Source organism: Periplaneta americana, chromosome 9, assembly GCF_040183065.1.
Source record: "Periplaneta americana isolate PAMFEO1 chromosome 9, P.americana_PAMFEO1_priV1, whole genome shotgun sequence".
Taxonomy (NCBI): Eukaryota; Metazoa; Arthropoda; class Insecta; order Blattodea; family Blattidae; genus Periplaneta; species Periplaneta americana.
The window spans coordinates 142,537,434-142,561,620 of record NC_091125.1 but is presented as its reverse complement, the minus strand read 5'-3'; the positions used below and the strand labels follow the sequence as shown (position 1 = coordinate 142,561,620).

Sequence of the window (24,187 nt, the reverse complement as noted above, 5' to 3'; positions counted from 1 at the left end):
TTTCCGTCTGCCATTTTGGCGCGACACTGAACATGGCACAACATAATAGTAACAGTTGACCAATTAAAATTTATTTATTAAAGAAGGCCATGATCGCACGCATCGGAAAAGTTGCTCATCCGAGAAACGTGGACGGATTTACCGAGAGCCGATGCGTGCGATACGATATAGTGAACGTGGTTACATAACAATTACAGCAAAGATTATCTTTTTCCGATCCGTGCGATTCGTCCGATGAGTGCGATACGATGTAGTGAACGCTTACCTTTATTCCACGAAATACCCACCGAAATAGTGCCAGATTTAACACAGACTAACTCATTTTATTTCACAAAAATATATGGCCCCGATTAACAATACACTAAACATAATACGAAAACTTTTGATACAAGGTGAGCTAATGAAACGGACGATTTTCAGATTCGTGTCTTTTTGGCTGTTGTCAGGTATTTTAATTGTTACATCCAATAATCTATTCTTAATTCGATAGCATTTCTTTATAATGGATCGTTGGACGTGTGACCAACGTCCTTTTGCTATTAAGGCATATTACAAAAATAATTATAATTCCATTGCTACACAACGGTTATTTCGATGTCATTATAATATTCATCGCAATGATCCGATACCATCAGCCCATGATGCAATAAAAATCTGGATTCAGAACTTTGAAGTATCTGGTTCTGGGTTAAAAAAGAAGTCCCCAGGTAAGCAAAGATCTGTATGTACCCCGGAAAACATCAACGCCGTAAGAGTTGCTATGATCCGTAGTCCTAAACGTTCTGCCCGTCGTCATGCAATTTCGCTTGGCTTGTCAAACACCAGTATACCAAGAATTCTTCATAAGGGCTTACACATGCATCCATACAAAATTCAAGTAGTGCAGACATTAAAAGATGCTGATAAAGTAAACCGCAATACTTTTCGCCAACAATTTTGGGATCTAAATATTAACGACGACATTGTCCACAATATGCTGATGAGTGATGAAGCTCATTTTCATCTCTCTGGATACGTCAATAAACAAAACTTTCGGTACTGGTCACCAACTAACCCTTAAGAAACGCATGAGGAACCATTATACCGTGTCAAAGTCACAGTTTGGTGTGCAATAGCGTCATCGGTCCTTATTTCTTTAGGACGATAATGGGACATCTGTTACTGTAACATCATAGCGTTATGTCGAATGATTCAAGAATTTTTGTCTCCACAAATTGTCAATAACCCTCTCATCAATAGAGACACGTGGCTTCAACAGGATGGTGCGACCAGTCACACGGCTAGACTTAGGCTTGAAGAATGTGTGCAACGAAATGGGTCCCACCTGCGCCTGCGGGATGTAGTGTTCAGAAAATTAGAATTTCATGAGATGCAGATAAATGCTATTGTGTATACTTTAAATGTAAAGTTAAAGTTTCTTTTCAAAGTAATCAGTGCAATAATTATTAAAGTTTTAAAATCGCCCGTTTCATTGGCTCACCTTGAATGAGCAATAATTGATCAATATGTCTAGCTCAAAATATGCACAACATTTTTTTTTGTCTGGGATTGATGATGGGAGACTCCTGATTCATTGTGAATGCAGTGATGTTTTAAATGGAGCCGAATGAATTTTTTTTTTATTTTTTCTTGATTTTTATAATTTTAGACTGTCCTCTCGGATTTCAATAATACTTTGGACAAGATGTATCCGTACACCTACATCAAACCGTGGCTTGGAGAAGGACTCATCACGAGTACAGGTGAAGTCACTTAATGCTTGTTGACAATTTTAGTAAAGGATGCCAAATTCGTATAAGGTTAGTCATTAATTTATTTATTTGTTATAAAGATCCTTCGAAATATTCGTAATTTGCTGTATTCTGAGGAACTTGTTCAGACAACTTGTGGTATAATCAGTATTTTCAGTTGTCGGAATGATAGAGCAGAATGGGAACTGTAAAAGGAGATTAAAGCAGATAAACTTGCTAATTAATGACGAAGGTTGGAGAATAAGTCATGAAAACTTTTTTTTGTGAGAATACGGGCGAGATTTAAAATTTTCAAGTATGCAAATGAGATGGCAGAGTATTGTGTATTAGTAGGGTAAAGTAGAGTAGCGGTCAAACATCCACAAACGACACAACATCATGCTACTCGTTTTTATTTCGGTAGTTGGAATAGCATTATAGCACACATACCCATCCTAAAAAATTTATCGAGTCACATCCATTGTGCACGGCGGTCGACTCACAACTGCATTACACATAACATCTCTCTCCCTCTCTGTTCGATAACCATGCCACACTTCCATCTGGTGACGCGACCACATACTAATACTATGATGAAAGGCACGGCTGTCGACTCACAACTGAAATTACATAAATCTCTGTGCCATAACCGTAACATACTGCCATCTAGTGATGCGACCACTTATTGTGGATGTCGTACGACATAATATCATCGCATAATTTGAAAAAAAAAAATGTAGTTGTAATGACTTATGCACCAACCTTAAACAACATTCGCATGTTGATATGGAAGGTATTAGCGTTATTTCCTTTGAATATAGAAGCTATAGACATTAATTTCTACGGCGGGTATAATTTATGTACCTTTTTCTTCTTCCTATCACGTATTAAACCTGATGGCCTGTTACGGTCTCACTCTATCGCCGGCAGTATTTTGTTTACAATGCAATTATTGAAAAAAAAACTGAATTTACATTAAGTTATGGTAACCATACTATTTTCTTTCCTTCTTTTTCAGGGTAGTCCGGAAACTTATTGATTGCCTCTTGTACATTATTATAAAGCTAGAGAAAATATATTTATTGATTATAAATACACTACATTAGTAGAAGTTCGAAACTGTTACAGAGTTGTTGTAATTAAACTCTTTAATTCACTTCATCCGAGTACAGCGTCCTATAGTACAGGGATGTAGAACACACACACAGAGAGGTGGAAGCACGGGGAAAGCATTGGTTCTCTTTCCACAGTCCACCGGCGTTGAATGACTTCTCCGTGACTCGTCTACAAGAATGTGGCGGATTACAACAAACTCATGCTCAAGGAAAAAATGACGAAAGTATTTCCGACCACAATAATTATAACAATAAACTGTTCACAAATGAAACGAAATGCTTTGTGATTATTTTGAATACAGAAGTATTCATTTTACCCATTGCTCTTTAAACTAGTACTTTCCGACCGATATTGCTTCGAATTCCATCTCTAGACAGTGAATACAAATCTTCTGTACCTTGTCATGTGTATGACGCGTGACTTTGAGGAAAGGGATGAATGACGTAGTCCGGCTCTGACGTATGCTACAATTGGAGCGAGGTTCTGCATTGCTGCTCTAATATGAATAAATTTAAGAATGTTTTAAACAGTTTGGTTGTGACTAAATCATTTTATAATATTAATGAGTTTGAAATATTTTGTAAATTGAACTTACATATTTTTAATTATGATATCATTAGTTTTTATTTGTGGACGTGTGTGTGTGACTAAGCCTATTACAATTATTTTGCTTAATGTCTGCTCTCTCTCTTTCTCTCATAAATATATTAAATACCACTACCTCATTCTAGTGCCGTAGTTAAGAAAGCATGAAGCTTTACCTCCATGTTTCAGAAGCGTCATGGTGTGTATAGAGCAAACGTTTAGCTTTTTTAGGGCAACTCGTTCGATATAAATTAAACTCATATTTTGGAAAATATATTACAAGTAATCTATTGCTGTTTAAATTACAATGGAATTTGAGTAAAATAACGAAAACATATATTCAAATGATGTTAGTATGATATTTAGTGTCACGTTTTTATATTACTTCTAATCCTTATTTCTTTTCAATACTTTTCAATCTTAACTCTTTTAAAATTAAATTAATTTCTTTATATTCTCTGCACATCATCCATCCATCGAAAAAAAATTACATTTTCTTTCTGATAAGCTACGTCGATAAGGAAGAACTTGCTACATACTAAAGCATCTTATGTTGAAAGATCACATAGTCGTTTTCATTTTCCTGTAACCGTACCATTTACTATCTTCATATACAGAATGGATATCCATGCTGCCATTGATGGTATACACATTATTCCAATTTCTTATTCCCGTGAAAACAGGTTGGAAGTGGAGGAAGAGTCGTAAGTTGATCACGCCGACTTTCCACTTTACAATTCTGCAGGAGTTTGTTGATGTCTTCAATACCAATGCAGATATCTTGGTGGAGATTCTTTCGAAGCACGCCAATGGTCCAGAGTTCGACATAAATGACTACATCACACTATATGCTCTGGATAGCTTGTGCGGTAAGATCTTTCACTTCTTTCTTACGTCTATTTCTTTCTATTCTCATAGATAATGCAGAAAAATACATAGGGCGTTAAAAAAACTATCCAATATTTTAAGAGGTGCTAGTATGCATCAAAACAAGAAAAGAAGTCTAATAAACATGGGTCCTACAACACATAGTTTCTGAGATCTGAACACTTGTTCATAGGAGGTGCTCAATGTGACGTCCATTCATGGCAATACATTCCTCTGCCCTTCGGCGTAAGGAATCACGCAATCTTTGAAATTGACCTCGTTATTCTTGATAACCAAAAGTCTATGGGATTTAGATTTGAGGAACGAGCAGGCCAAGGTGTGGGGCCTCCCCAATCAATCCAGCGGTCCTAAAATGTCAGCGTCAGGTGTTCACGCTCATTGCGGAAAAAATATGCTGGTGTGCCATCATGGATGAACCACATCTGTAGCCTTTGCTGACATGGCACATACTCCAGCAATATAGGCAATACGTTAATAAGAAAGTCCTGATAACGAGCCCCAGTTAGTCTCTGGTAGCACGTATGGCCCTTAATCTATCGCCAAGAACGCCTGCCCATACGTTGATTGAGAATCGGTGCTTATGCCTTGTTTCTTTAAGTGCATGGGGATTTTCATCAGCTCACACATGCTCATTACGAAAATTCACAACACCATCTCTGCTGAACCCTGCTCATATCCGCAACCAAACTTTTCTTTTCAGTGTTCCTTGCGACGTATCATTATTCCATGCCAGGGGTGTTAACTACGGTATGATTATCTGGTAGCCTGCTGTATTGTAGGGCAGAAAAATGCATTGCCATAAATGGACGTCACATTGAGCACCTCCTATGAACAAGTGTTCAGATTTCAGAAAGTATGTGTTATAGGACCCATGTTTATTAGACATTTTTTTCTTGTTTTGATGCATAATATCACCTCCTAAAATATTGGATACTTCTTTTTAACACTCTGTATTACTGATTAATTTTCTGCCTTTTATTCATGTCACATAAAAGGTTTTGTCACGAACTTTTGCAACATCTCAGTATTATCCTAGAGTCCATGTTTTCCTTCTAAACGCTACAAATCGCTAAATAATAAATATATAAATACTACAGAATGCTAAATATTACAAACTAAACTTTTAATTCCAAATTCCTCAAAATCACCGCCCATATTTAGGCCTATAGGCTATAAGTACAGTCTACTAAAGTAGAAGTCAGATAAAGGACACAACACACTTCGATTTCTTTCAGAGACGTCGATGGGTGTCAGCATTGGTGCGCAGGTAGGAGGTGAGCTGGAGTTCGTGAAGGCGATCCGACAAATGTGTGACGTGTTCATGGCGCGCTGCTTCAACCCTTTCCTTTACCCTGAATTCGTGTTCCGCCTGACTCGGCACTCGAAGAAGCAGGAGAAGTGCCTCGCCATTCTCAACGCTTTCACAGACAAGGTGATCAGCGAGAGGCGCAAGCGTCTGCTGAGTGAGTCATCCGAGCAGTACGACGACACAGGTGTGTTAGTCCTAACCAGGCAGCGAAACTTAGTGCCCGATGGGTGATTTCAGGTTAACTGTGTTCTAGAGGCCCTCTACTGTGGGTCGTGCCCCGTTGAACTACTGCGCCTTCCGACCTGACAAATGGCGCCATTAGAATGTTACCATGGCAACCATTCAAATTAACCAATCACGAGAGACGATGTTGCCTTATCTATGTGTATAAGTTTTCGATTATTTAAGGACTCTACGTTAACTATGTTTCCGTTTATCTTCATTTTATCTTTTACTAAAGTTGCCCTAAATCCTTTATCTCGAGCTTCTTTTAATATTGGAATTAATTTCTTTCGTTTCTCTCTAATTTCTTTTGCAAAGTCATTTTCTATGTAGATATTAGTGCCTTTGAGTTGATGCGTATTGGCAATGATGTGCTCTTTGATAAAGTAACATTTACATTTCACAATAATTGGTCTTTTTTTTTCCGTTACCGACTCTATACGCATTATTTATCGCACTTATGTCCAAGTTTAGACTGAAATAATTAGTTAATAATTCTAACACTACGAAACCAGTATCAATTCCTTTTTCATGATTGCACTCTTCAACACCATAAATTACAATGCATCTAGAACCAGAGAAACATCTGGAATCTATACTAAATGCATCACTTGAAAGACAGAGTAGACTAGCCAACAGGCATATATGGAGAGATTCCGGAAAAATCGCAATAGATCCTTGGCGTGTTTGCATAAAACCACGTGCGGAGGCTCAGTTCTTAACTGACTGACTCAACAGGAATGGAAGCAATGATCTTCAGTGACAAGCGCATTTATGTTTAACATTATTATAAATACAAATGCAGTTCGGAAATATATTGTATAGTAGCTAAGAACCACGAACTCTACTAATTATACACGAAGCTCTAATCATACGTACAGGGTAACACGCTATAGTTTAACTGTCAGGAGCTACCAGTTTGCATGGGTCAATGGCGACTTTATGAAATAAATAGCCTATAGGAAAATTACAAGAGGCTGTAGTCACCCAGAAAACCTGACTCAACAAAACCTACAGCCTACAAGAATTAATAAAATTGTAAACTCAATGATATTTGAACTCAGATCTTACTTACTTACTTACTTACTTACTTACTTACTTACTTACTTACTTACTTACTTACAAATGGCTTTTAAGGAACCCGAAGGTTCATTGCCGCCCTCACATAAGCCCGCCAGCGGTCCCTATCCTGTGCAAGATTAATCCAGTCTCTATCATCATACCCCACCTCCCTCAAATCCATTTTAATATTATCCTCCCATCTACGTCTCGGCCTCCCTAAAGGTCTTTTTCCCTCCGGTCTCCCAACTAACACTCTATATGCATTTCTGGATTCGCCCATACGTGCTACATGCCCTGCCCATCTCAAACGTCTCGATTTTATGTTCCTAATTATGTCAGGTGAAGAATACAATGCGTGCAGTTCTGTGTTGTGTAACTTTCTCCATTCTCCTGTAACTTCATCCCGCTTAGCCCCAAATATTTTCCTTAGCACCTTATTCTCAAACACCCTTAACCTATGTTCCTCTCTCAGAGTGAGAGTCCAAGTTTCACAACCATACAGAAGAACCGGTAATATAACTGTTTTATAAATTCTAACTTTCAGATTTTTGGACAGCAGACTGGATGATAAGAGCTTCTCAACCGAATAATAACACGCATTTCTCATATTTATTCTGCGTTTAATTTCCTCCCGAGTGTCATTTATATTTGTTACTGTTGCTCCAAGATATTTGAATTTTTCCACCTCTTCGAAGGATAAATCTCCAATTTTTTTATTTCCATTTCGTACAATATTCTGGTCACGAGACAGAACTCAGATCTTCGATACAAAATACTGGACACTAGACAATTGCCTAATTTTTATTTCTTCATCTTTATTCTTCTTCTTTTTCTTCTTCTTCTTTCATCTTCTTCTTCTTCTCCCCTATTATACCACTATCAGAGACTGTCGGACATTGTCTAGTTTCAAAAATAAATTAAAATTGCACTTTTCCAATTCAGATATCTTTCAGTTATAAGCCCTTTTCTCTTCGATAGTTTTGTAAAAATATAGGCTATATATTTCTTTCCCTCCTTTCCCCTTTTTTTTCTCTTTATCAGCCGATGAATTTATTATCATAGCCTTTTTATTGTGAATTTTATTTAATATTCATATTTCTTTTCTTTTTTATTATTATTTTATTACATTCCATTTTGTTATATTCTACCTTACGTTTTCCATATTAACCATTTGTACTAAATGAGTTGCTTTTACTATATTCCAATGTATTTTACTTTCTTTTTCTGTTATTGTATTATTTTCATGCTGTTTAGTGTCGATTTTATTATGCTATTATTATTATTATTATTATTATTATTATTATTATTATTATTATTATTATTGCGGCGTTAGGAGACTCGAACCCACTTTTTGAATTCCATCTAATTTTTCTTTCAATGAATTTAAAATTTAAAATGATTACATTGAGAATCATATCTGAGGTTAACTTTGTTCTTACTGTTGCAGACATCAAGAGGCGAGTCCCATTCCTAGATCTCCTATTGCAGTCTGAAGAAGGTGCCCTGCTTTCAGACAAGGACCTCCGCGATGAAGTGAACACGATGATTTTTGCTGTGAGTTCATGGATATTTCGTATGAATAGCATTAGATAGACCCGTGTTTAATGCATGCATATACAGGGACATCATTTTATTTTTACTTGCATTTTTATTGTACCTGCATTTCTGAATGTACTTCACTCCCACCCCTTCACTAATGTCCTTGCTCCCGTCAGACACACAAACTTACGGCCGCTGTTGCATTCGAAGTCTTCAAGCAGTGAAGTAAACACTGCAGTGTAGTTGTTTCATAAACATGGTTGAGTTTTCTATAGAAGAAAGAACCTATATTAATAATATCGTACTAAAAAATTATATTCAAGAAACGATAAATTCAATTTCAGAGAATATGCTTCAAAATGTTTTTAATAATATGCGTAAAGAATTGAAGCCTGCATTGTAATGAACGGCAACCATTTTCAGCAACTTGTTTAAAAATTCAGATTAGCTTATTTTGAATTGAGGTGGCTAGAAGCAAAGGAATGCTAGTGACATTTGTAATAACATGAGTTAAGTGCATCCAGTGTAAGCAAAAGTATCTAAAATTTTAGTGGCAAAGGGATATTGTAATCGCATCACACATTAAAATTTAAATAAAAATGTCACCGATTTTAAGAAAGCTTAAATATTTAAACCCCATTTTCTCAAAAGTAACTTAAGTGCACTTGCAGCCCTTTACTTATGACCCCCTCAATTTAAATGCACTCTCTATATTGTATGTTAACACCAATAATTAATATGCTAAATAAAGTAGATATTACGTAACGAACATAGCCGCCTGAAAAGTTGAGTTTTTGAAACAAAAAATGTTACTACTCTACTGTATTTTGATAAATTCCGTAAAAGTGATCATCAAACTGAAAATCGTAATATCGTATTTCCCTACAACATAATTAAATGGATACACTACTTTTCTCTCCTCCTATACCTAGTAAAATGATTTGTTTACATATTGCACTAGTAACATCAAACTCCTGTAATGGAAGGGGGCAACAGTGTTTCCGAGTATAGCCAGGTTAATGTTAAAAATGTTGGTAAAAATAAAGTGATGTCCCTGTATTTATGAAATAAATGGTCTTTCAGGGACACGACACGACCACCTCAGCTCTTGGATTCGCTTTCTGGAACCTGGCAACTCATCCTGATGTGCAAGTAAGACCCCAGATATTATGTTCTTGTCACCTTTAAATTCTGAAGATGATTCCTGAGAAGTCAAGAAGTTTTAAGGTGTCAGATTCACTTCCAGAAAATACTATATATATATGACTAGTTGCAGGAAATGGGACCTAAAGTCGGATTTTTCATTTTTTTGTTTTTTGTGGTTTCAAAAAGAGGATGGCATACTGAGCATTTAAAAAAATTCATGGTTCTAAGTGGAATAGTTTTTAATATATTACTTATTGAATGTTGATATTACATTATGTACTTTTCGAGAAAAATGCAATTAAAGCTTTCATTTGTTTTCTTAGCAACTATAAGAAAGATTTAGGTATTTAAGAAGCATTGTGTAAAACTACGTCCTAGTTTATTATGTAAAAAAAGCCTACAGGTAGCGCAAGATGTCAAAACACAAAAATGCAGTTTTACACCGCAAATTCGTTATTTTGTTCTCCTGTAAAATTTTCTTTTACAACTTTAAGTCCCTTTTCGCGCAACGGGTCACATATTGATAGTTTTCGAATTACTAGGAGTCAGTTTAACAGAACATAGAGAGCTGGGAGCATTTAAAGATTCTTTTAATTTACCAAATGCGTTTCAATCAATACGAAGTGACCAGAATTTTAATGTTTAATATGAAGCACTATATACATTTACTATGATCATTTTTTCAATCACGAACTCTGACTTTGATACATTATTATTATTATTATTATTATTATTATTATTATTATTATTATTATTATTATTATTATTATTATTATTATTATTATTATATTTTACATGTTTACTACAAACCTCTTGTAATTTTAGTTTTTGTTTTGTTTGGATTTTCTTGAACTTAATTTATAAATCTAACATCGTCTTCTAACGAGTAACTCTTCTTTTTATTGTCACACGTTGATTACTAGACAATTAATAAGTGGCTTGCAATTTTTTTCAAATGTTTGTAACATGTCCCGTGAGAAAGAAGTTGCAGATACAGAGTATGCCGGCTCTATATTCGCCTGGGCTGTGTGTTTGCTGACTTATAGGGTACGATTCTTAAAACCTTGAAGTCACTGATATGAAGAGGCAGCGATCTTAACTGTCACATGGCTTATTATGTTCCCCGTATCCCCCTGGCATTGAGGATTGTGTTTTCAGAGAAATCACGTGTAATTAAAATAAAACTGTATTACGTATCGAAACGAATAGAATTAGTGCACCTCATGCCAAAACCATGAATATACATTTCTTACTCCTGAGAAAAACGAGTTTAAAGTTTCAAATGCCCTTATAAATTCAGGAAAACTGGATTTTAATCAACTTCCTCTATTATATTATTATACAAGAAGTTCATTAAAATGAGGTTTTCCTGAATTTATAAGGGTATTTGAAACTTTAAACTCGTTTTTCTCATAACTAAGAAAAAGCATTCATAGTTCTGGCACGAGGGGGAAGAATTTATATGTATTTAAATGTGATTTTTTCCAGGATTTGTGCATAATTATGTAGGCCTACAAACGAGAATTAAGTATAACTGGATTACGTATAAGCCAGGTTATATATACAGAGTGAGCCGTAAGTAATGTTATTAATTTCAGAAGGTTATTCTTTGAGATATTTCAAACAAAAAAGTTTAATATTATGGATTTATTAATTTGTCCTACAGAATAATCTCTGTAATGCTGACAATATTTGAGGAGAAAAATTCACTCCGGCGCCAGGGATCGAAATCAGGTCCTTGGTTCTACGTACCAAGCGCTCTGACCACTGAGCTACGCCGAATTCAATCCACAGCACCGGATCGAACCTTCCTCCTTCAGTGTTTCCCTTTGTGGCCTGACTCCAAGTTAGGCATATATGTTGACTTATATGTCTAGTGTCAACTGCCATTATACTAGGAGCGCACTCAGTTGAGTGACTTGTTTGGCCGGGATTCCGCAGTTATGATGCACTGCTAGCTATGAGAATGTTACGGATTTGTTAATTTGTCCTACAGAATAATCTCTGTAATGTTGACAATTAATATTTGTCCTAGTATAATGGCAGTTGACACTAGACATATACGTCAACATATATATGCCTAACTTGGAGTCAGGCCACAAAGGGAAACACTGAAGGAGGAGGGTTCGATCCGGTGTTGTGGATTGATTTCGGCGTAGCTCAGTGGTCAGAGCGCTTGGTACGTAGAAGCAAGGACCCGGGTTCGATCCCCGGCGCCGTAGCGAATTTTTCTCCTCAAATAATATTAAAAAAATTTAATACAATTTTGCTCGCTTTTGCTTTCTTATAGATGTAAAAAGTATTTTAAATGAAATATTTCATAGTGTGTTTTAGGAAAGCCATTAATTTAATTCTCAATATGCACAGTCAATTTAAGACGACAGAGTATTATGATAATAAATGATCGAAAGAATTTTACTTTCTTTTCCTTTAAATGTGCAGAAATTTGACCCGAAAAAAATGTAACTTTTCGTTCTGCAAAGGAATTTAAAAATGTTGCAATTGTTGCAATTTTTCGGAACAAATTTATGCACATTTAAAAAACAAAACTAATATTCTTTCAACCATTTATTATCATAATACACTCCTGTCTTAAATTGACTGAGCATATCAGGAATTAAATCAATGGCTTTCCCAAAACACGCTATGAAATGTTCATATAAAAAAATTTTTATCTCGAAAAGGAAGCACAAAAAGCAAAATTGTATTAAATTTTTTGTTTGAAATATCTCAAAGAACAACGCCCTAAAATTAATAACTTTACATGGTTCACTCTATATATTAAAATGTTATTTCAAATAGCAAATATCTCTCTACAATCCCAACTTTTCTCACAATATTACAATCACGAAGAGCATAAACTTTACACGTAGTCATAAGGATTCGATGAATCTCTTGTCAATTTTATTTTTGTTGTCAGACCACACAGACACACATGAGCCGTTCAGAGCAGAAGTGGTGTAAGTCAAGAATGGGTAATGAGGGCTAAAGTAAACGTTCTGTAAAATACAGCGCAAAGTAGCAATTAATATTCAATTTATTTAAACTATTAGTAGTCAGTAGATAGTAAGAAGGACATATTAATTGCTACTTTGCGCTGTATTTTACATAATTTTTACTTTAACCCTCATTACTCATTCTTGACTTACACCACTTCTGCTCTGAACGGCTTACATAATGAAATCTGATTTTAGGATTACTGACAAAAATCACAAAACTGTTTTTGAGAGATTCTCCTTGATGCTCGCTTTCAGGAAAAAGTGATGAATGAACTGCAAGAAATATTCGGTGATACAGACAGACCGGCTACTTTCCGCGACCTGCAGACCATGACGTATTTGGAGCAGGTCATCAAGGAAACCTTGCGCCTGTATCCCAGTGTACCCGTATACGGACGCAAGGTCAAGGGAGATATTCGAGTGGGGCAATACACGATTCCAGGAGGAGCCAGCGTCGTTATCTCTGTCGGCCATTTGCATCGCGATCCACGCTACTTCCCAGATCCGGAAAAATTTGATCCCGATCGCTTTCATCCGGAGAACGTAAGGGACAGACCGTTATACAGCTACATTCCTTTCTCTTCTGGCCCGCGAAACTGCGTAGGTGAGTACTTTCTATAGCAGCCCTTTTCTTCTTTTCCTCAATGCCAATATTGCCATTACGTGCGCACGCATTTTGAGAGCACAGCGCACAGGACGATCTATTACCGTTTCTCATTACCTAACTCATATTACGTCATTCTTGAATCGAGCGCACATGGCAGTCAACTAACATTTCCGCTAACGTGAGTCATGTGTCATTCAGATATTCAATACAACTTCCTTCTTCCATTAACGTACAAGTATTATTTGTCTCTACAGAGAGGGCTTTCATTTCAAAACTTCCCAGTCTAAATAACTAATTATTTAAATTGAATTCAATTTAAACAAAAAACACGTCAATTTAGATATTGATGGAGAAGTCTGAAACCAGGCTTAATTGAATTTTAGATTTCACCTCCACCTACCAGCCACCCCCACTTTGAAATTTCAAATGGCACCCCTATATATTTATACTTAAATATGAAAGAACATTCAATTGTTTATACACCTCATTAATTTGTTTTCGCATCTTTTGTTTTCTATCGTCGCCTGGCAACCTGTATGTTTGTTATTATCAGTTGATTGTAGGATGAAAACACAGTTTATTTAGTGTAATTCTCTAAATTTAATCAACAAGGATGATTTATGTTCTCTCTTGAAGGGTATATACCATTTTAAAATAATTTAATACACAAACAAACTATAACATGAAATGCTCAATATGTTTTTGTAGCTTTATTCTCTTCAGCCCTAATCAACAATAACAACAATCCAGCTTGCCAGGAGACGATAGAAAACAAAAGATGCGAAAACAAATGATTGAGGTTTATAAACAATTGAATGCTCTTTCATATTTGAGTAAAAAAATATAGGGGTTCCATTTGAAATTTCAAAATGGGGTAGCTGGGGTGGGGGTGAAATCTAAAGTGGAATTAAGCCTGGTTACAGACTTCCCTCTCAATATCTAAATTGATATGTTTTTTGTTTAAATTGAATTCAATTTAAATAATTAGTTATAGAGACTGGGAAGTTTTGAAATGAAAGCCATGTATAACTATATTTATTATTTGGTCTGTGGATAAGCTTCGGGGCTTCTACCGCGTTGTCTTGGTGTTGGTGGCTGACGTTTCGACAGCTGTGTTGTGGTCATCTTCAGAGCAGTTGGATACGGAAATATTCTGTAAGCTCGTACTTATATAGTAGTCTCGATGGGGAGAGTACTTTCGGTGATATATATATATATATATATATATATATATATATATATATATATATAGTAGTCTCGATATACATAGTCTACGAGCTCACAGACTATTTCCTTATCCAACTGCTCTGAAGATGACCACAACACAGCGGTCAAAACGTCAGCCACCAACACCAAGACAACGCGGTAGAAGCCCCGAAGCTTATCCACAGACCATCTACACCAGCCGCGGAAGCCTACGAGAACATATTTATTATTTGTTTTGATAAATCTCTCCGCGTTCTAATTATTGCAATATCGAAATCAACAGCAAATTGAATGAATGAATGAATGAATGAATTAATTAATTAATTAATTAATTAATTAATTAATTAATTAATTAATTAATTAATTAATTAATTGAGTGAATGAATAAATGGATGACTGAATGAATAAATGAATGAAAGAATGAACGAATTAATTAATTAATTATTTATTTAATCATTAGCAGTGAAACTATTTGTCACCAATCTATCCTCCCATTAAACACTACCTAAATTTGTAACTAATAATGGAACTAATCGTCACTAATCTGTTCCCTCATCAAACTCTACCTAACCTTATTACTGAAAGTGCTTCTAAATAACAATAATCTATCCCCTCATCAAACCCTACATAACATGGTCACTAATAGTGGCACTACTTCTCAGTAATATTAGTGAGAGTTTACAGTCACTTATCGCGATTATCGACCTATTCGCGATAGTGGTTGTAGTGTGTCAGTCCCGATCACGATCAGGAGCTTAATTCTGTTTCCAGAACCAGAGTTCGATCCACGAACTCTGTCCAGAACTAGATAATCGCATTGAAACACGGGCCAGTGAACGACAGTAACATTTTAATAATCTCTGGTTTCGAATCACCTTGATATTTTGGAGTTTTATATTATTTAGGAACTGTTGCTGTGAAATTTTCTTACCCCTTCCATGCGGTTTATATGGAAGAGAAAAGAAAACGAAGTGAATGGCTAGAAAATGATATTTGGCTACTATTAGATGTATTGGAGAAATTTAACGAGGATATAAGAAAAGTAAAAATAAATATATTAACAAATGGCAGACGAATTATTCATATATAGAGGGGGGGGATAGAAAGCTTCTGAAGGATGTTTCATTTCTATAAATCTGGGATTATAAACTATAACTGATTTATTTTGCATTTTTTAAATTTCAATCTCCATTACGACGATATCGTTGAGGTTAGGGTTCATTTTAAAAATGTATTTATTACAAAATAATATAAATCGTAGGCCTATAAATTATATAGGTTATATAAAGTATCTTTCCAAAATCATATAGAATATAATAATACTATAAATTGTAACAGTTTAGATTATAAAACAGTCCCGCGCCGTGGCGTCGCGGTCTAAGGCATCCTGCCTAGGACTCGCGTTACGGAATGCTCATGGGAGAAGAAATTTTGTCATGAAATTTCGGCTAGTGTATGGGACCGGTGCCCACCCAGCATCGTGATGCACTTGGGGAGCTACGATAGGTAGCGAAATCCGGTTGCGAATACCAGCTATAACGGCTGGGGGGATCATCGTGCTAACCGCACGATACCTCCATTCTCGTTGGATGATCGTCCACCTCTGCTTCGGCATGTCGGTGTGAGGCCAGCAGCCGGTTGGTCGGTCTAGGCCCTTCACGGGCTGTAGCGCCACGGGGGGGGGGGGTAGATTATAAAACATAAAAATTTTAACAAATATTCTCATATCAAGCTGCAAGAAACAACAATGAAGAAAAAAAAAAGAAAAAAAAAAGAAAGCAATGAACAAACATTGAAAGAAAGTATGAACTTCAGATGTTGTCCAGAAGGAAATAAACATATAGCACAGTCTAGTATATGAGCACGAAGCTTGAGTTGTGAGGATACTAGGAACGATAGACTGTACAGATACTATTTCGCATGTCTGTGATGAGGCGATAGTAGCGATCCTAGTGGTTATCAGCTATCTATGGATGCATATTTACTATGTATTGAGCTTCGTGATTGTATATACTAGACTGTGATATAAGTATGTACATAGAGAAAATTGTTTCGTCTATGATAATTCAGCTGTTGACCAGACGGGACCAAGCGTGACCTAGTGCGTCCACATAATTTCGGTAATCGCGATTAGCGACTGCAGTCTGTCACTAGTATACGGTTGAGGAAGACGAGGGAGCGAGAAAGAAAGAAACCAAATTTCTCGTAGTAAGGACGGGACTGGTAAACGTCATGCCCATTTGTTGCCGACGTTGTGTACTTGTATGTATGTATTTATTTACACTGCAAGTGGGCAAGCACCCGGTGGCAGTGGTATATACAATATTAACAATACACAGTTAAAATGATAAGCAATACACAATAAAATTTACAATACATAATACAATTTACAACACATATACAATTTTATACACAATACAATAAGAATACACAATACAATTTAACACAATAATAATAAAACATAAAATAAAACACTTACTTTTACAACACAACCTACATAATTATGTATAGGTCCTACATAAGTTTCAATAGTCTTTCACTTTACTCTCATCTCATTTCCTGTAGTGGCACTATGACGCATTTCACTGACATTTTAGCACACATTTCACTGACACTCTGTAACACATTTCACTGACACTATAGAACACATTTCATTGAAGCTATAAATTATCACTGATCGGAACTGTTCCCTGCACTGTAAAACCATAACTTCACTGACTCACCTCGCTTCACTGATACAACAGTTCGAATAAGTCAAATAATTGCATTCTTATGCATACTTATAAACAGAACTACATTTAAACTAAACATTTCTAGTCTAAGGCCCTCTTACACGCTATTTTTAAATAATTTACAATTCAAACCAAGGAAGTAAACTCGTAAGGCTAGATAAATACATGTCACCTTAAAAAAATTAAATGTTGAATGTCACCTTAATTTTAATTTTCACTTTATACACAACTCTTTAAATTATTTTTGAATCTCCTTAAGGAAGGACAGCCCTCAAAGACCGCTGCAGGTAGGTCATTCCAATCATTTATAGTTCTGTTTAAAAATGAGAATTTACCTACATCCGTTTTCTGTTTCCTACATTTGATTTTAAAATCATGATCGTTCCTACCATAGTACGTTGGCTTTTCTAACCGAGCCGTTATGTCTACCCATGCTTTCTGACCTAGATGTGCTCTATACAGGGATGTTATTCTAGTTTTCCTACGTCTGTTTTCCAAAGTTTCCCATTTAAGTTCTTTTATCGTATCGTTCCCATCTTCTCTTTTACCTTTAACAAATTTAGCTGCCCTATACTGGATTCTTTCTAAGGAATTTATCTGATATATTCTATAGGGATCCCAACACGTAGTTCCGTATTCCATTAACGGTCGCACTAATGTTAGATATGCTATTTCCCTCGATTTGGGGCTAGCCTTTCTCAAGATTCTCATAATAAAGTGAAGTGCCCTCCATGCTTTGCCTGTAACATTATCAACATGCTCTCCCCAAGAAAGTTTGGAGTTTAAATACACTCCTAGGTATTTACAACATTGTTCTTGCGGAATTACAACACCACTGAATTCGTAATTAAGACTAGTTTCCTCTCGGGTTTTACAAAATGTTATAGATTTACTTTTAGAACCATTTATTTTCATCCTATGCTTTAACGCCCAGTTGTAAATGTTATTCAAGTCTGTTTGAATAGCATCTACATCTGAATTATTTCTAATCTTTCTATAGATAATGCAGTCGTCTGCAAATAGCCTCACATTTGATGTAATATCCTGGCATAGGTCATTTACGTATATTATAAAGAGTAATGGACCCAGAACGCTGCCCTGTGGCACCCCTGAACTTATATTTCCAATTTCCGATATTTCATGACCTACTCTAACTCTGTGGGTTCTACCTTTTAAGAATTCTTGGATCCATAGCACCACTCTTTTATCTATTCCTAGCCTACTTAACTTATCTATTAATATGTCATGTGGCACCAAATCAAATGCTTTCGAAAAGTCAATCACAACTGCATCGATTCTTCCGCCTCTATCTACCTCTTCAGCTAGATCCTGAACCAGCGACGTAATTTGACTATCACATGAGAAGCCTTCCCTAAAACCATGCTGGCAGTTGTAAAACCAGTCTTTCGCATTTAGAACATGACGAATATAATCCGATATCAAATGCTCCATGACTTTACATACGACAGATGTAAGGCTAATCGGTCTGTAGTTTCCGACATCTAATTTATTTCCACCTTTATGTATGGGTACCACTATAGCTGATTTCCAGTCACATGGAATAGCTGCATTGTTTATGGAAACATGAAATATACGCATTAAGTATGGAATTATGGCCTCGGAACCTAATTTAAGAATCTCTGTAGCAATACTATCTGGTCCTCGAGACTTCCGATTTTTTAATTTCGTTATTCTCTCTCTAACCCCTTTGGAAGATATTTTGAAAGTCGAATTTGGTTCACATTCACGGTCTGTGACACAACCACTCCTATCAGCGGGATTATTATTATTATTATTATTATTATTATTATTATTATTATTATTATTATTATTATTATTATTATTGAAAACCGAAATGAAATAGGAATTTAATAAGTCGGCCTTTTCTTTGTCATCAGTTATACTTTCTCCGTTCTGATTTCGTAAAAGCACTACTCCTTCATTTTTCCCTTTTCTCCTGCGTACATAATTATAAAACTGTCTCCAATTGTTACTTTTATCTTCTTTTAAAATAGTTTTTAGAAAATTTTCCTGAGCTAACCTTTTTTCACACTCAAGTTTCTTAATTAATTCGATATATTTTTCCCAATGCTCATGGCTCCGTTTACGTTTGCTAAATGCGCGCCTTGTCTTTTTCTTTAAGTAGCGAATATAATTAGTGTAATATTCTGGGTCCGGATTTTTCTTAATTATTTTAGAAGGTACACATTTTACTAATGCCTCGAAAATTATACACTTAAATTTATGCCACACATTTTCCATATTTCCTTCAATCCTTAGAAAGTCATCATGCTTTTGTCGTAGAAACGTTTGTAATTCATGGACATCGGTTTTGTTGAAGTTCCAGACAGACACTGGACTTGACCTCGGATTTACTGTGTTTTCCCAGAAGATTTCTAATAAGACGCTATTGTGATCACTTATTTTATGAAGACTTTCAGAGTTGACAAAGAGAGAGACAGGTCTTAGTAGGTAAACATCTAAGAGGGCATTGTCACGCGTCGGACCATTTACTACCTGCGTGAAATCTTTACGCCAGATCAATTCATTAACAAGGGTCTGTGCATCTGAATTTGTACTGAAATCCCGTTCCAGTTAATTTTCGGGAGGTTTAGATCCCCAGCAATTACTACGTTTCGGTCTTCTGATACTGTATCAAGATATTCATTTAGTTTGTGCAAAGTTAAATTGTTTAATTCACTGGGTGGTCTGTAACATGCTATTACATCTAAGGTTTCCCGTCCATTTCTTATCTGAACATTCAATATTTCAACTTCCTCATGTATCCACAGAATATTGCTACTTATTTCTATCTTAGTACAAACGAAAACTCCCCCTCCCTTTTCACTTCTATCCTTTCTGAAGACTCTATAATCCGACCTAAAAATTTCCGAGTCATTTATGTCTTCCCTAAGCCATGATTCCGTCCCAATTATTACATCTGGATTATAAACATCGACCAAGTTCCAAAACGGAATAAGTTTATTTCTAATACTTCGGCAATTAACTTGCAGTAGTCTTAGTAGGCCTGTCCTTACTTGAACATTCTGAATCCCCGTGGCACCTCGCCGTCACTGCAGGTCTACGCTGCCCGCGGATAGGTCTTCGACCGCACCGCCCGCTGGTAGTCCCTCGACCCCTCCACCCGCTGGTAGACTCACACCCCCGCTGAGCGCCGGTAGTCCCACGCCCCCGCCGTCGGCGGGTATCATCGCAACGGCAAGGCTGAAAGCTTCCATACCTATTCTCCAGTTTAGCAGTTTCATGATACAGAATCTTTCTTGATCTCACTACAAAGGTTGATAACCACAAGTGTCTTCATAATTTACCTTTATCACATTATAAACCTTGTAATTCAGTTAAAATGTCTTTGTCTCATACTTAATTATCTATTCCACAGGCCAGAGATACGCGATGACCATGATGAAGACTGTGCTGTCGAGCGTGTTGCGACGTTATAAACTTCTTCCTGGGGACACACCCCTCAAAGTGGTGGTAGAAGTGATGGTGAAATCTCTGACTGGTATCAACATAAAATTACAGCTCAGATGAATTATTATTTATCTTCGTGTAATATACATTACTGGCAACCACATCAGACTCAAGCTCACAATAAGAATGTGTATAACTTAGTACGTGTACGTCCTTGAAGAAGAAGTAATGGTCATACCAATAATATCCCAAAAATCTTACTTCTGTTAAATAATTAGTAGATTGAGTCATAGATCAATGTCAGTGACCAATGGTTTGTCACCAGATTCCGAGTAGTTCCAGTTGAAAACATATAAGGTACCTAAGGTAATATGGCCACCTTAATTTGAATTAATTTTTTCATGACTGTGGTATTTCCTAAATAAAAAATTCGTGTGTTTGCATGAACTTTAAAAGACATGAACAGAATCAAAGCAACGAAAATGAAATTTTTCAGAGGACAGCAGGATATACTCTTTTACACCGAAAAAGGAATGAAGAAATTTTAGAACAATTAGAAGTAGAGTCAGTAGAAGAAAAAATCAACAGATACAAATTAAATTGGCTAGATCATGTAAGAAGAATGGAAAATTCAAGAATTCCAAAAATTATGATGCGGTATAAACCTAGAGGACATCGTCGACCAGGAAGACATTTTAGAAGACTGCTAGATCTACAGGTCTACAGAGGCCTAATTCGTGAAGGATGACGATGATGATGGTGATGATGCATGAACTTCAATTCTTCATGCACACATAGAAAAATAATCCAAGATTTTTCTTTAAGCCAGAGTGCTTTGTTTTTTACATTTTGAAAAATGGTACATTGTGCAGGTAAAATGTCCATATGATGGTAATATGGCCAGAAGAAAGAAAATTCATTATTTTGAAGAAAAAAAACATTTATTGGTGATTAATTAAGTTTGGTTTAAAAAAATATTGCCACAAATAATTTTTGACTAGGTTTATAAAACATTGCAATCTGAAAAAAAATGACAAAGTTAACAAACCCAAAAATGAAAAATACAGGGTGTTTCCGAGGTGATGTTACAAACTTTCAGGGATGATAGCGAAGGGCACATGTATCAATTTGAGACAAGGAACCATGGTCCGGAAATGACTAAGTCGAAAGTTATAAGCAAAAATAGTTGTGTGGAAATGGAATTGTAATTTAGCAACACGTGTCCTCCTTCCCTTAACCTTTGGAACAGTCGTGGAAAGATTGTATGGGCCGGATGTCTCCTACGTGGGTACTTGGCCCGATACAATCTGTGAGCTTGTCTACTGTTCCCATTAGCTCATTCGTATTCGAAAATCAGGTCCGCTTATTCCGCTCTCGTGTACTCCTCCATTTCACTAGGACTGATCGACTGGATACTGCAACTTGTACACGACATACACTGCTGTCTACAGACGTGCATATCAGGATCGACCATGTCCGTTACACATTACGCTATCTCCATTCCTTTAGTGTAGTTTCCTGTCCCCATCCCTCAGACAGCGCACTAAATGGAATACTGTAAGTAGACAACGTAAACAACGTCAAATGAATACAGTATGTGTAAGATGTACAGATAAATACACATAAATAAGGTGTACAGACGAATAAAATTATTTCACTTCCACAGAACTATTTTTGCTTGTAACTTTAGACTCAGTCGTTTCCGGACCAGGGTTCCTTATCTCAAATTGATACATGTGCCCTTCGCCATCATCCCTGAAAGTTTGTAACACCACCTCGGAAACATCCTGTATATATCAATGGGCATATGTGCGATAAATAAATAAGTATTTTGTGAGTTCAACACATTCCTCATGTATGTACGTACACACCACAAAATTGCACATAGTCGTATATCCATGTGGCCATATTACCTGCATCCAGCAACTCTCGAAAAATCACTATTTTCCAGGTCAGTATGAATGGATTTTAAGTAAGCATTGGATGTCTGTAACGAGCATTGGACAAGTAATAAAATGTTATATAGAAACTATAATTGCCAACTGCTTGAAAGGAAATACAAGACAAACTTACAACAGCAATTATTTTATAACATCATCTTAATCCGTTGCCACAAATCAAATAAAGGCCTGTAGAAGTAGTTTTCCTATTATCCACCAATGTCGCCGATTATATACACTTCCTAACACGTGGTTCGACATACTGGCATTGACTTTCGGTTATCACATCAATTAGCTATAGAACAGTAATGTGGCTATATTGTCTGCATTAGCCATATTTGCATCTCATACCTTAGAAGGTTTCTTCCGAGTACATTGGTTTTTCCTGCTATTTCATTAGCACTCCACTTTTCCACATCATATTGGTCTTTGTACTTAAAAAGGATGGTAAATAAATAACTATAAATGTAATTTAACTGTTATTTGGCAAGATGGTCGGCAAGGGAGAAAAGATTAACTAAAAAGTGAACTTTCACGTCTTCTACGTGCCGGTATTCTGCATTTTATTAGGAAGATCAAATAGCATTAATTGAATAGAAATTTGTACAGAATGTTAAGTTTAGCTAACGTTTAGGATTTGAAGTTCGTGTTTTTCCAGTCATTTAAAATTAAATATCTGTGCCCAAATTTCTGTGTTGGAGTTTTTATGCATATAATTGATATTTCTTTATTCTTTGATGACGACCCAGCTCCTATTTCATAAAATGAGACATCATCTAAAAAGACCTCCTCGAACTTAACAAAATTATAAGAGATTAAAATTTTTAAATTCCCGTATCAAAAGTAATATCTTTAATAGCTTTCTTAGGAAAATGGTCAGTCAGGCAAAAATAATATTGAACAATCAGCTAATTAAACGAGTTAATACACTTAATTTTTTTCTGATGCCACATACATTACAGCGATGTTGATGTAAGTAATAAATTAGAAAGGTTTAACCATATATATAGCACTTATTAAAATAATATTAATAGGCAAAAAAGAATGGATACACAAATAAAATGTTATAACACAATGGTCGTAAGAACTGACCTAAGTGGAAGTGAAAATTGTATATCATCTTAAATAAAGAAGAATAAATTACAGGTTGTAGAAATACGTTTTTTAATCAATGATGTGTATAACAAGGAATGACATGATTCCGGATGAATAAATCAGGACGAGGTTACATGTTATCAATTTATAAGAAAGTACAGGGTGACCCAAAAGGTTTTTGTGAAATGCTAGGTGGTGAAAGATATGGCTATTTGGAATATAAAATATGAACAACTTTTACTTAAAAAAGGCATGGTTTGAGAGATACAATATTTAAGTGTAATTACTTGAAACAATAATATAATGCGATTTCTGACACATGGGGTTGCTATTACTTAATTAGGATTGCAATAACATCAGATAAACATTAAAAATAATATCAATAAACACTACTATTATTAGTTAGAAAATACCCGTTCGTACCACCAGTATTATACCAACCTATTTATCGTAATATGCAACCTAGTTCACCGTTGTGGCTGAGGAGTTGGCGAATCTAACTCCGAACCCAGCGGGCCCGGGTTCGATTCTCGGTTGGGACGAGTTGCCTGGGTGAGGTTTTTTTCGGGGTTTTTCCCT

General features: G+C 35.9%; 2 protein-coding genes across 3 annotated transcripts in view; one reads left to right on the top strand and one right to left on the bottom strand.

The window, feature by feature from the left end:
• LOC138706570 (cytochrome P450 4C1-like) overlaps positions 1–21,238 on the top strand; it is a 47,380-nt gene extending 26,142 nt beyond the window's left edge. For both annotated transcript variants that reach the window (XM_069836048.1, XM_069836049.1), the window contains exons 4-10: positions 1,649–1,742; positions 4,115–4,300; positions 5,555–5,812; positions 8,360–8,466; positions 9,535–9,603; positions 12,852–13,200; positions 20,542–21,238. In XM_069836048.1, coding sequence (XP_069692149.1) covers positions 1,649–1,742; positions 4,115–4,300; positions 5,555–5,812; positions 8,360–8,466; positions 9,535–9,603; positions 12,852–13,200; positions 20,542–20,693 — 1,215 coding nt within the window. In that variant the 3' untranslated portion in view covers positions 20,694–21,238. The remainder of the gene's footprint in view (positions 1–1,648; positions 1,743–4,114; positions 4,301–5,554; positions 5,813–8,359; positions 8,467–9,534; positions 9,604–12,851; positions 13,201–20,541) is intronic.
• Positions 1–24,187, bottom strand: part of LOC138706569 (sensory neuron membrane protein 1-like) — a 161,684-nt gene that overhangs the window by 66,004 nt on the left and 71,493 nt on the right. The window lies entirely within an intron of this gene.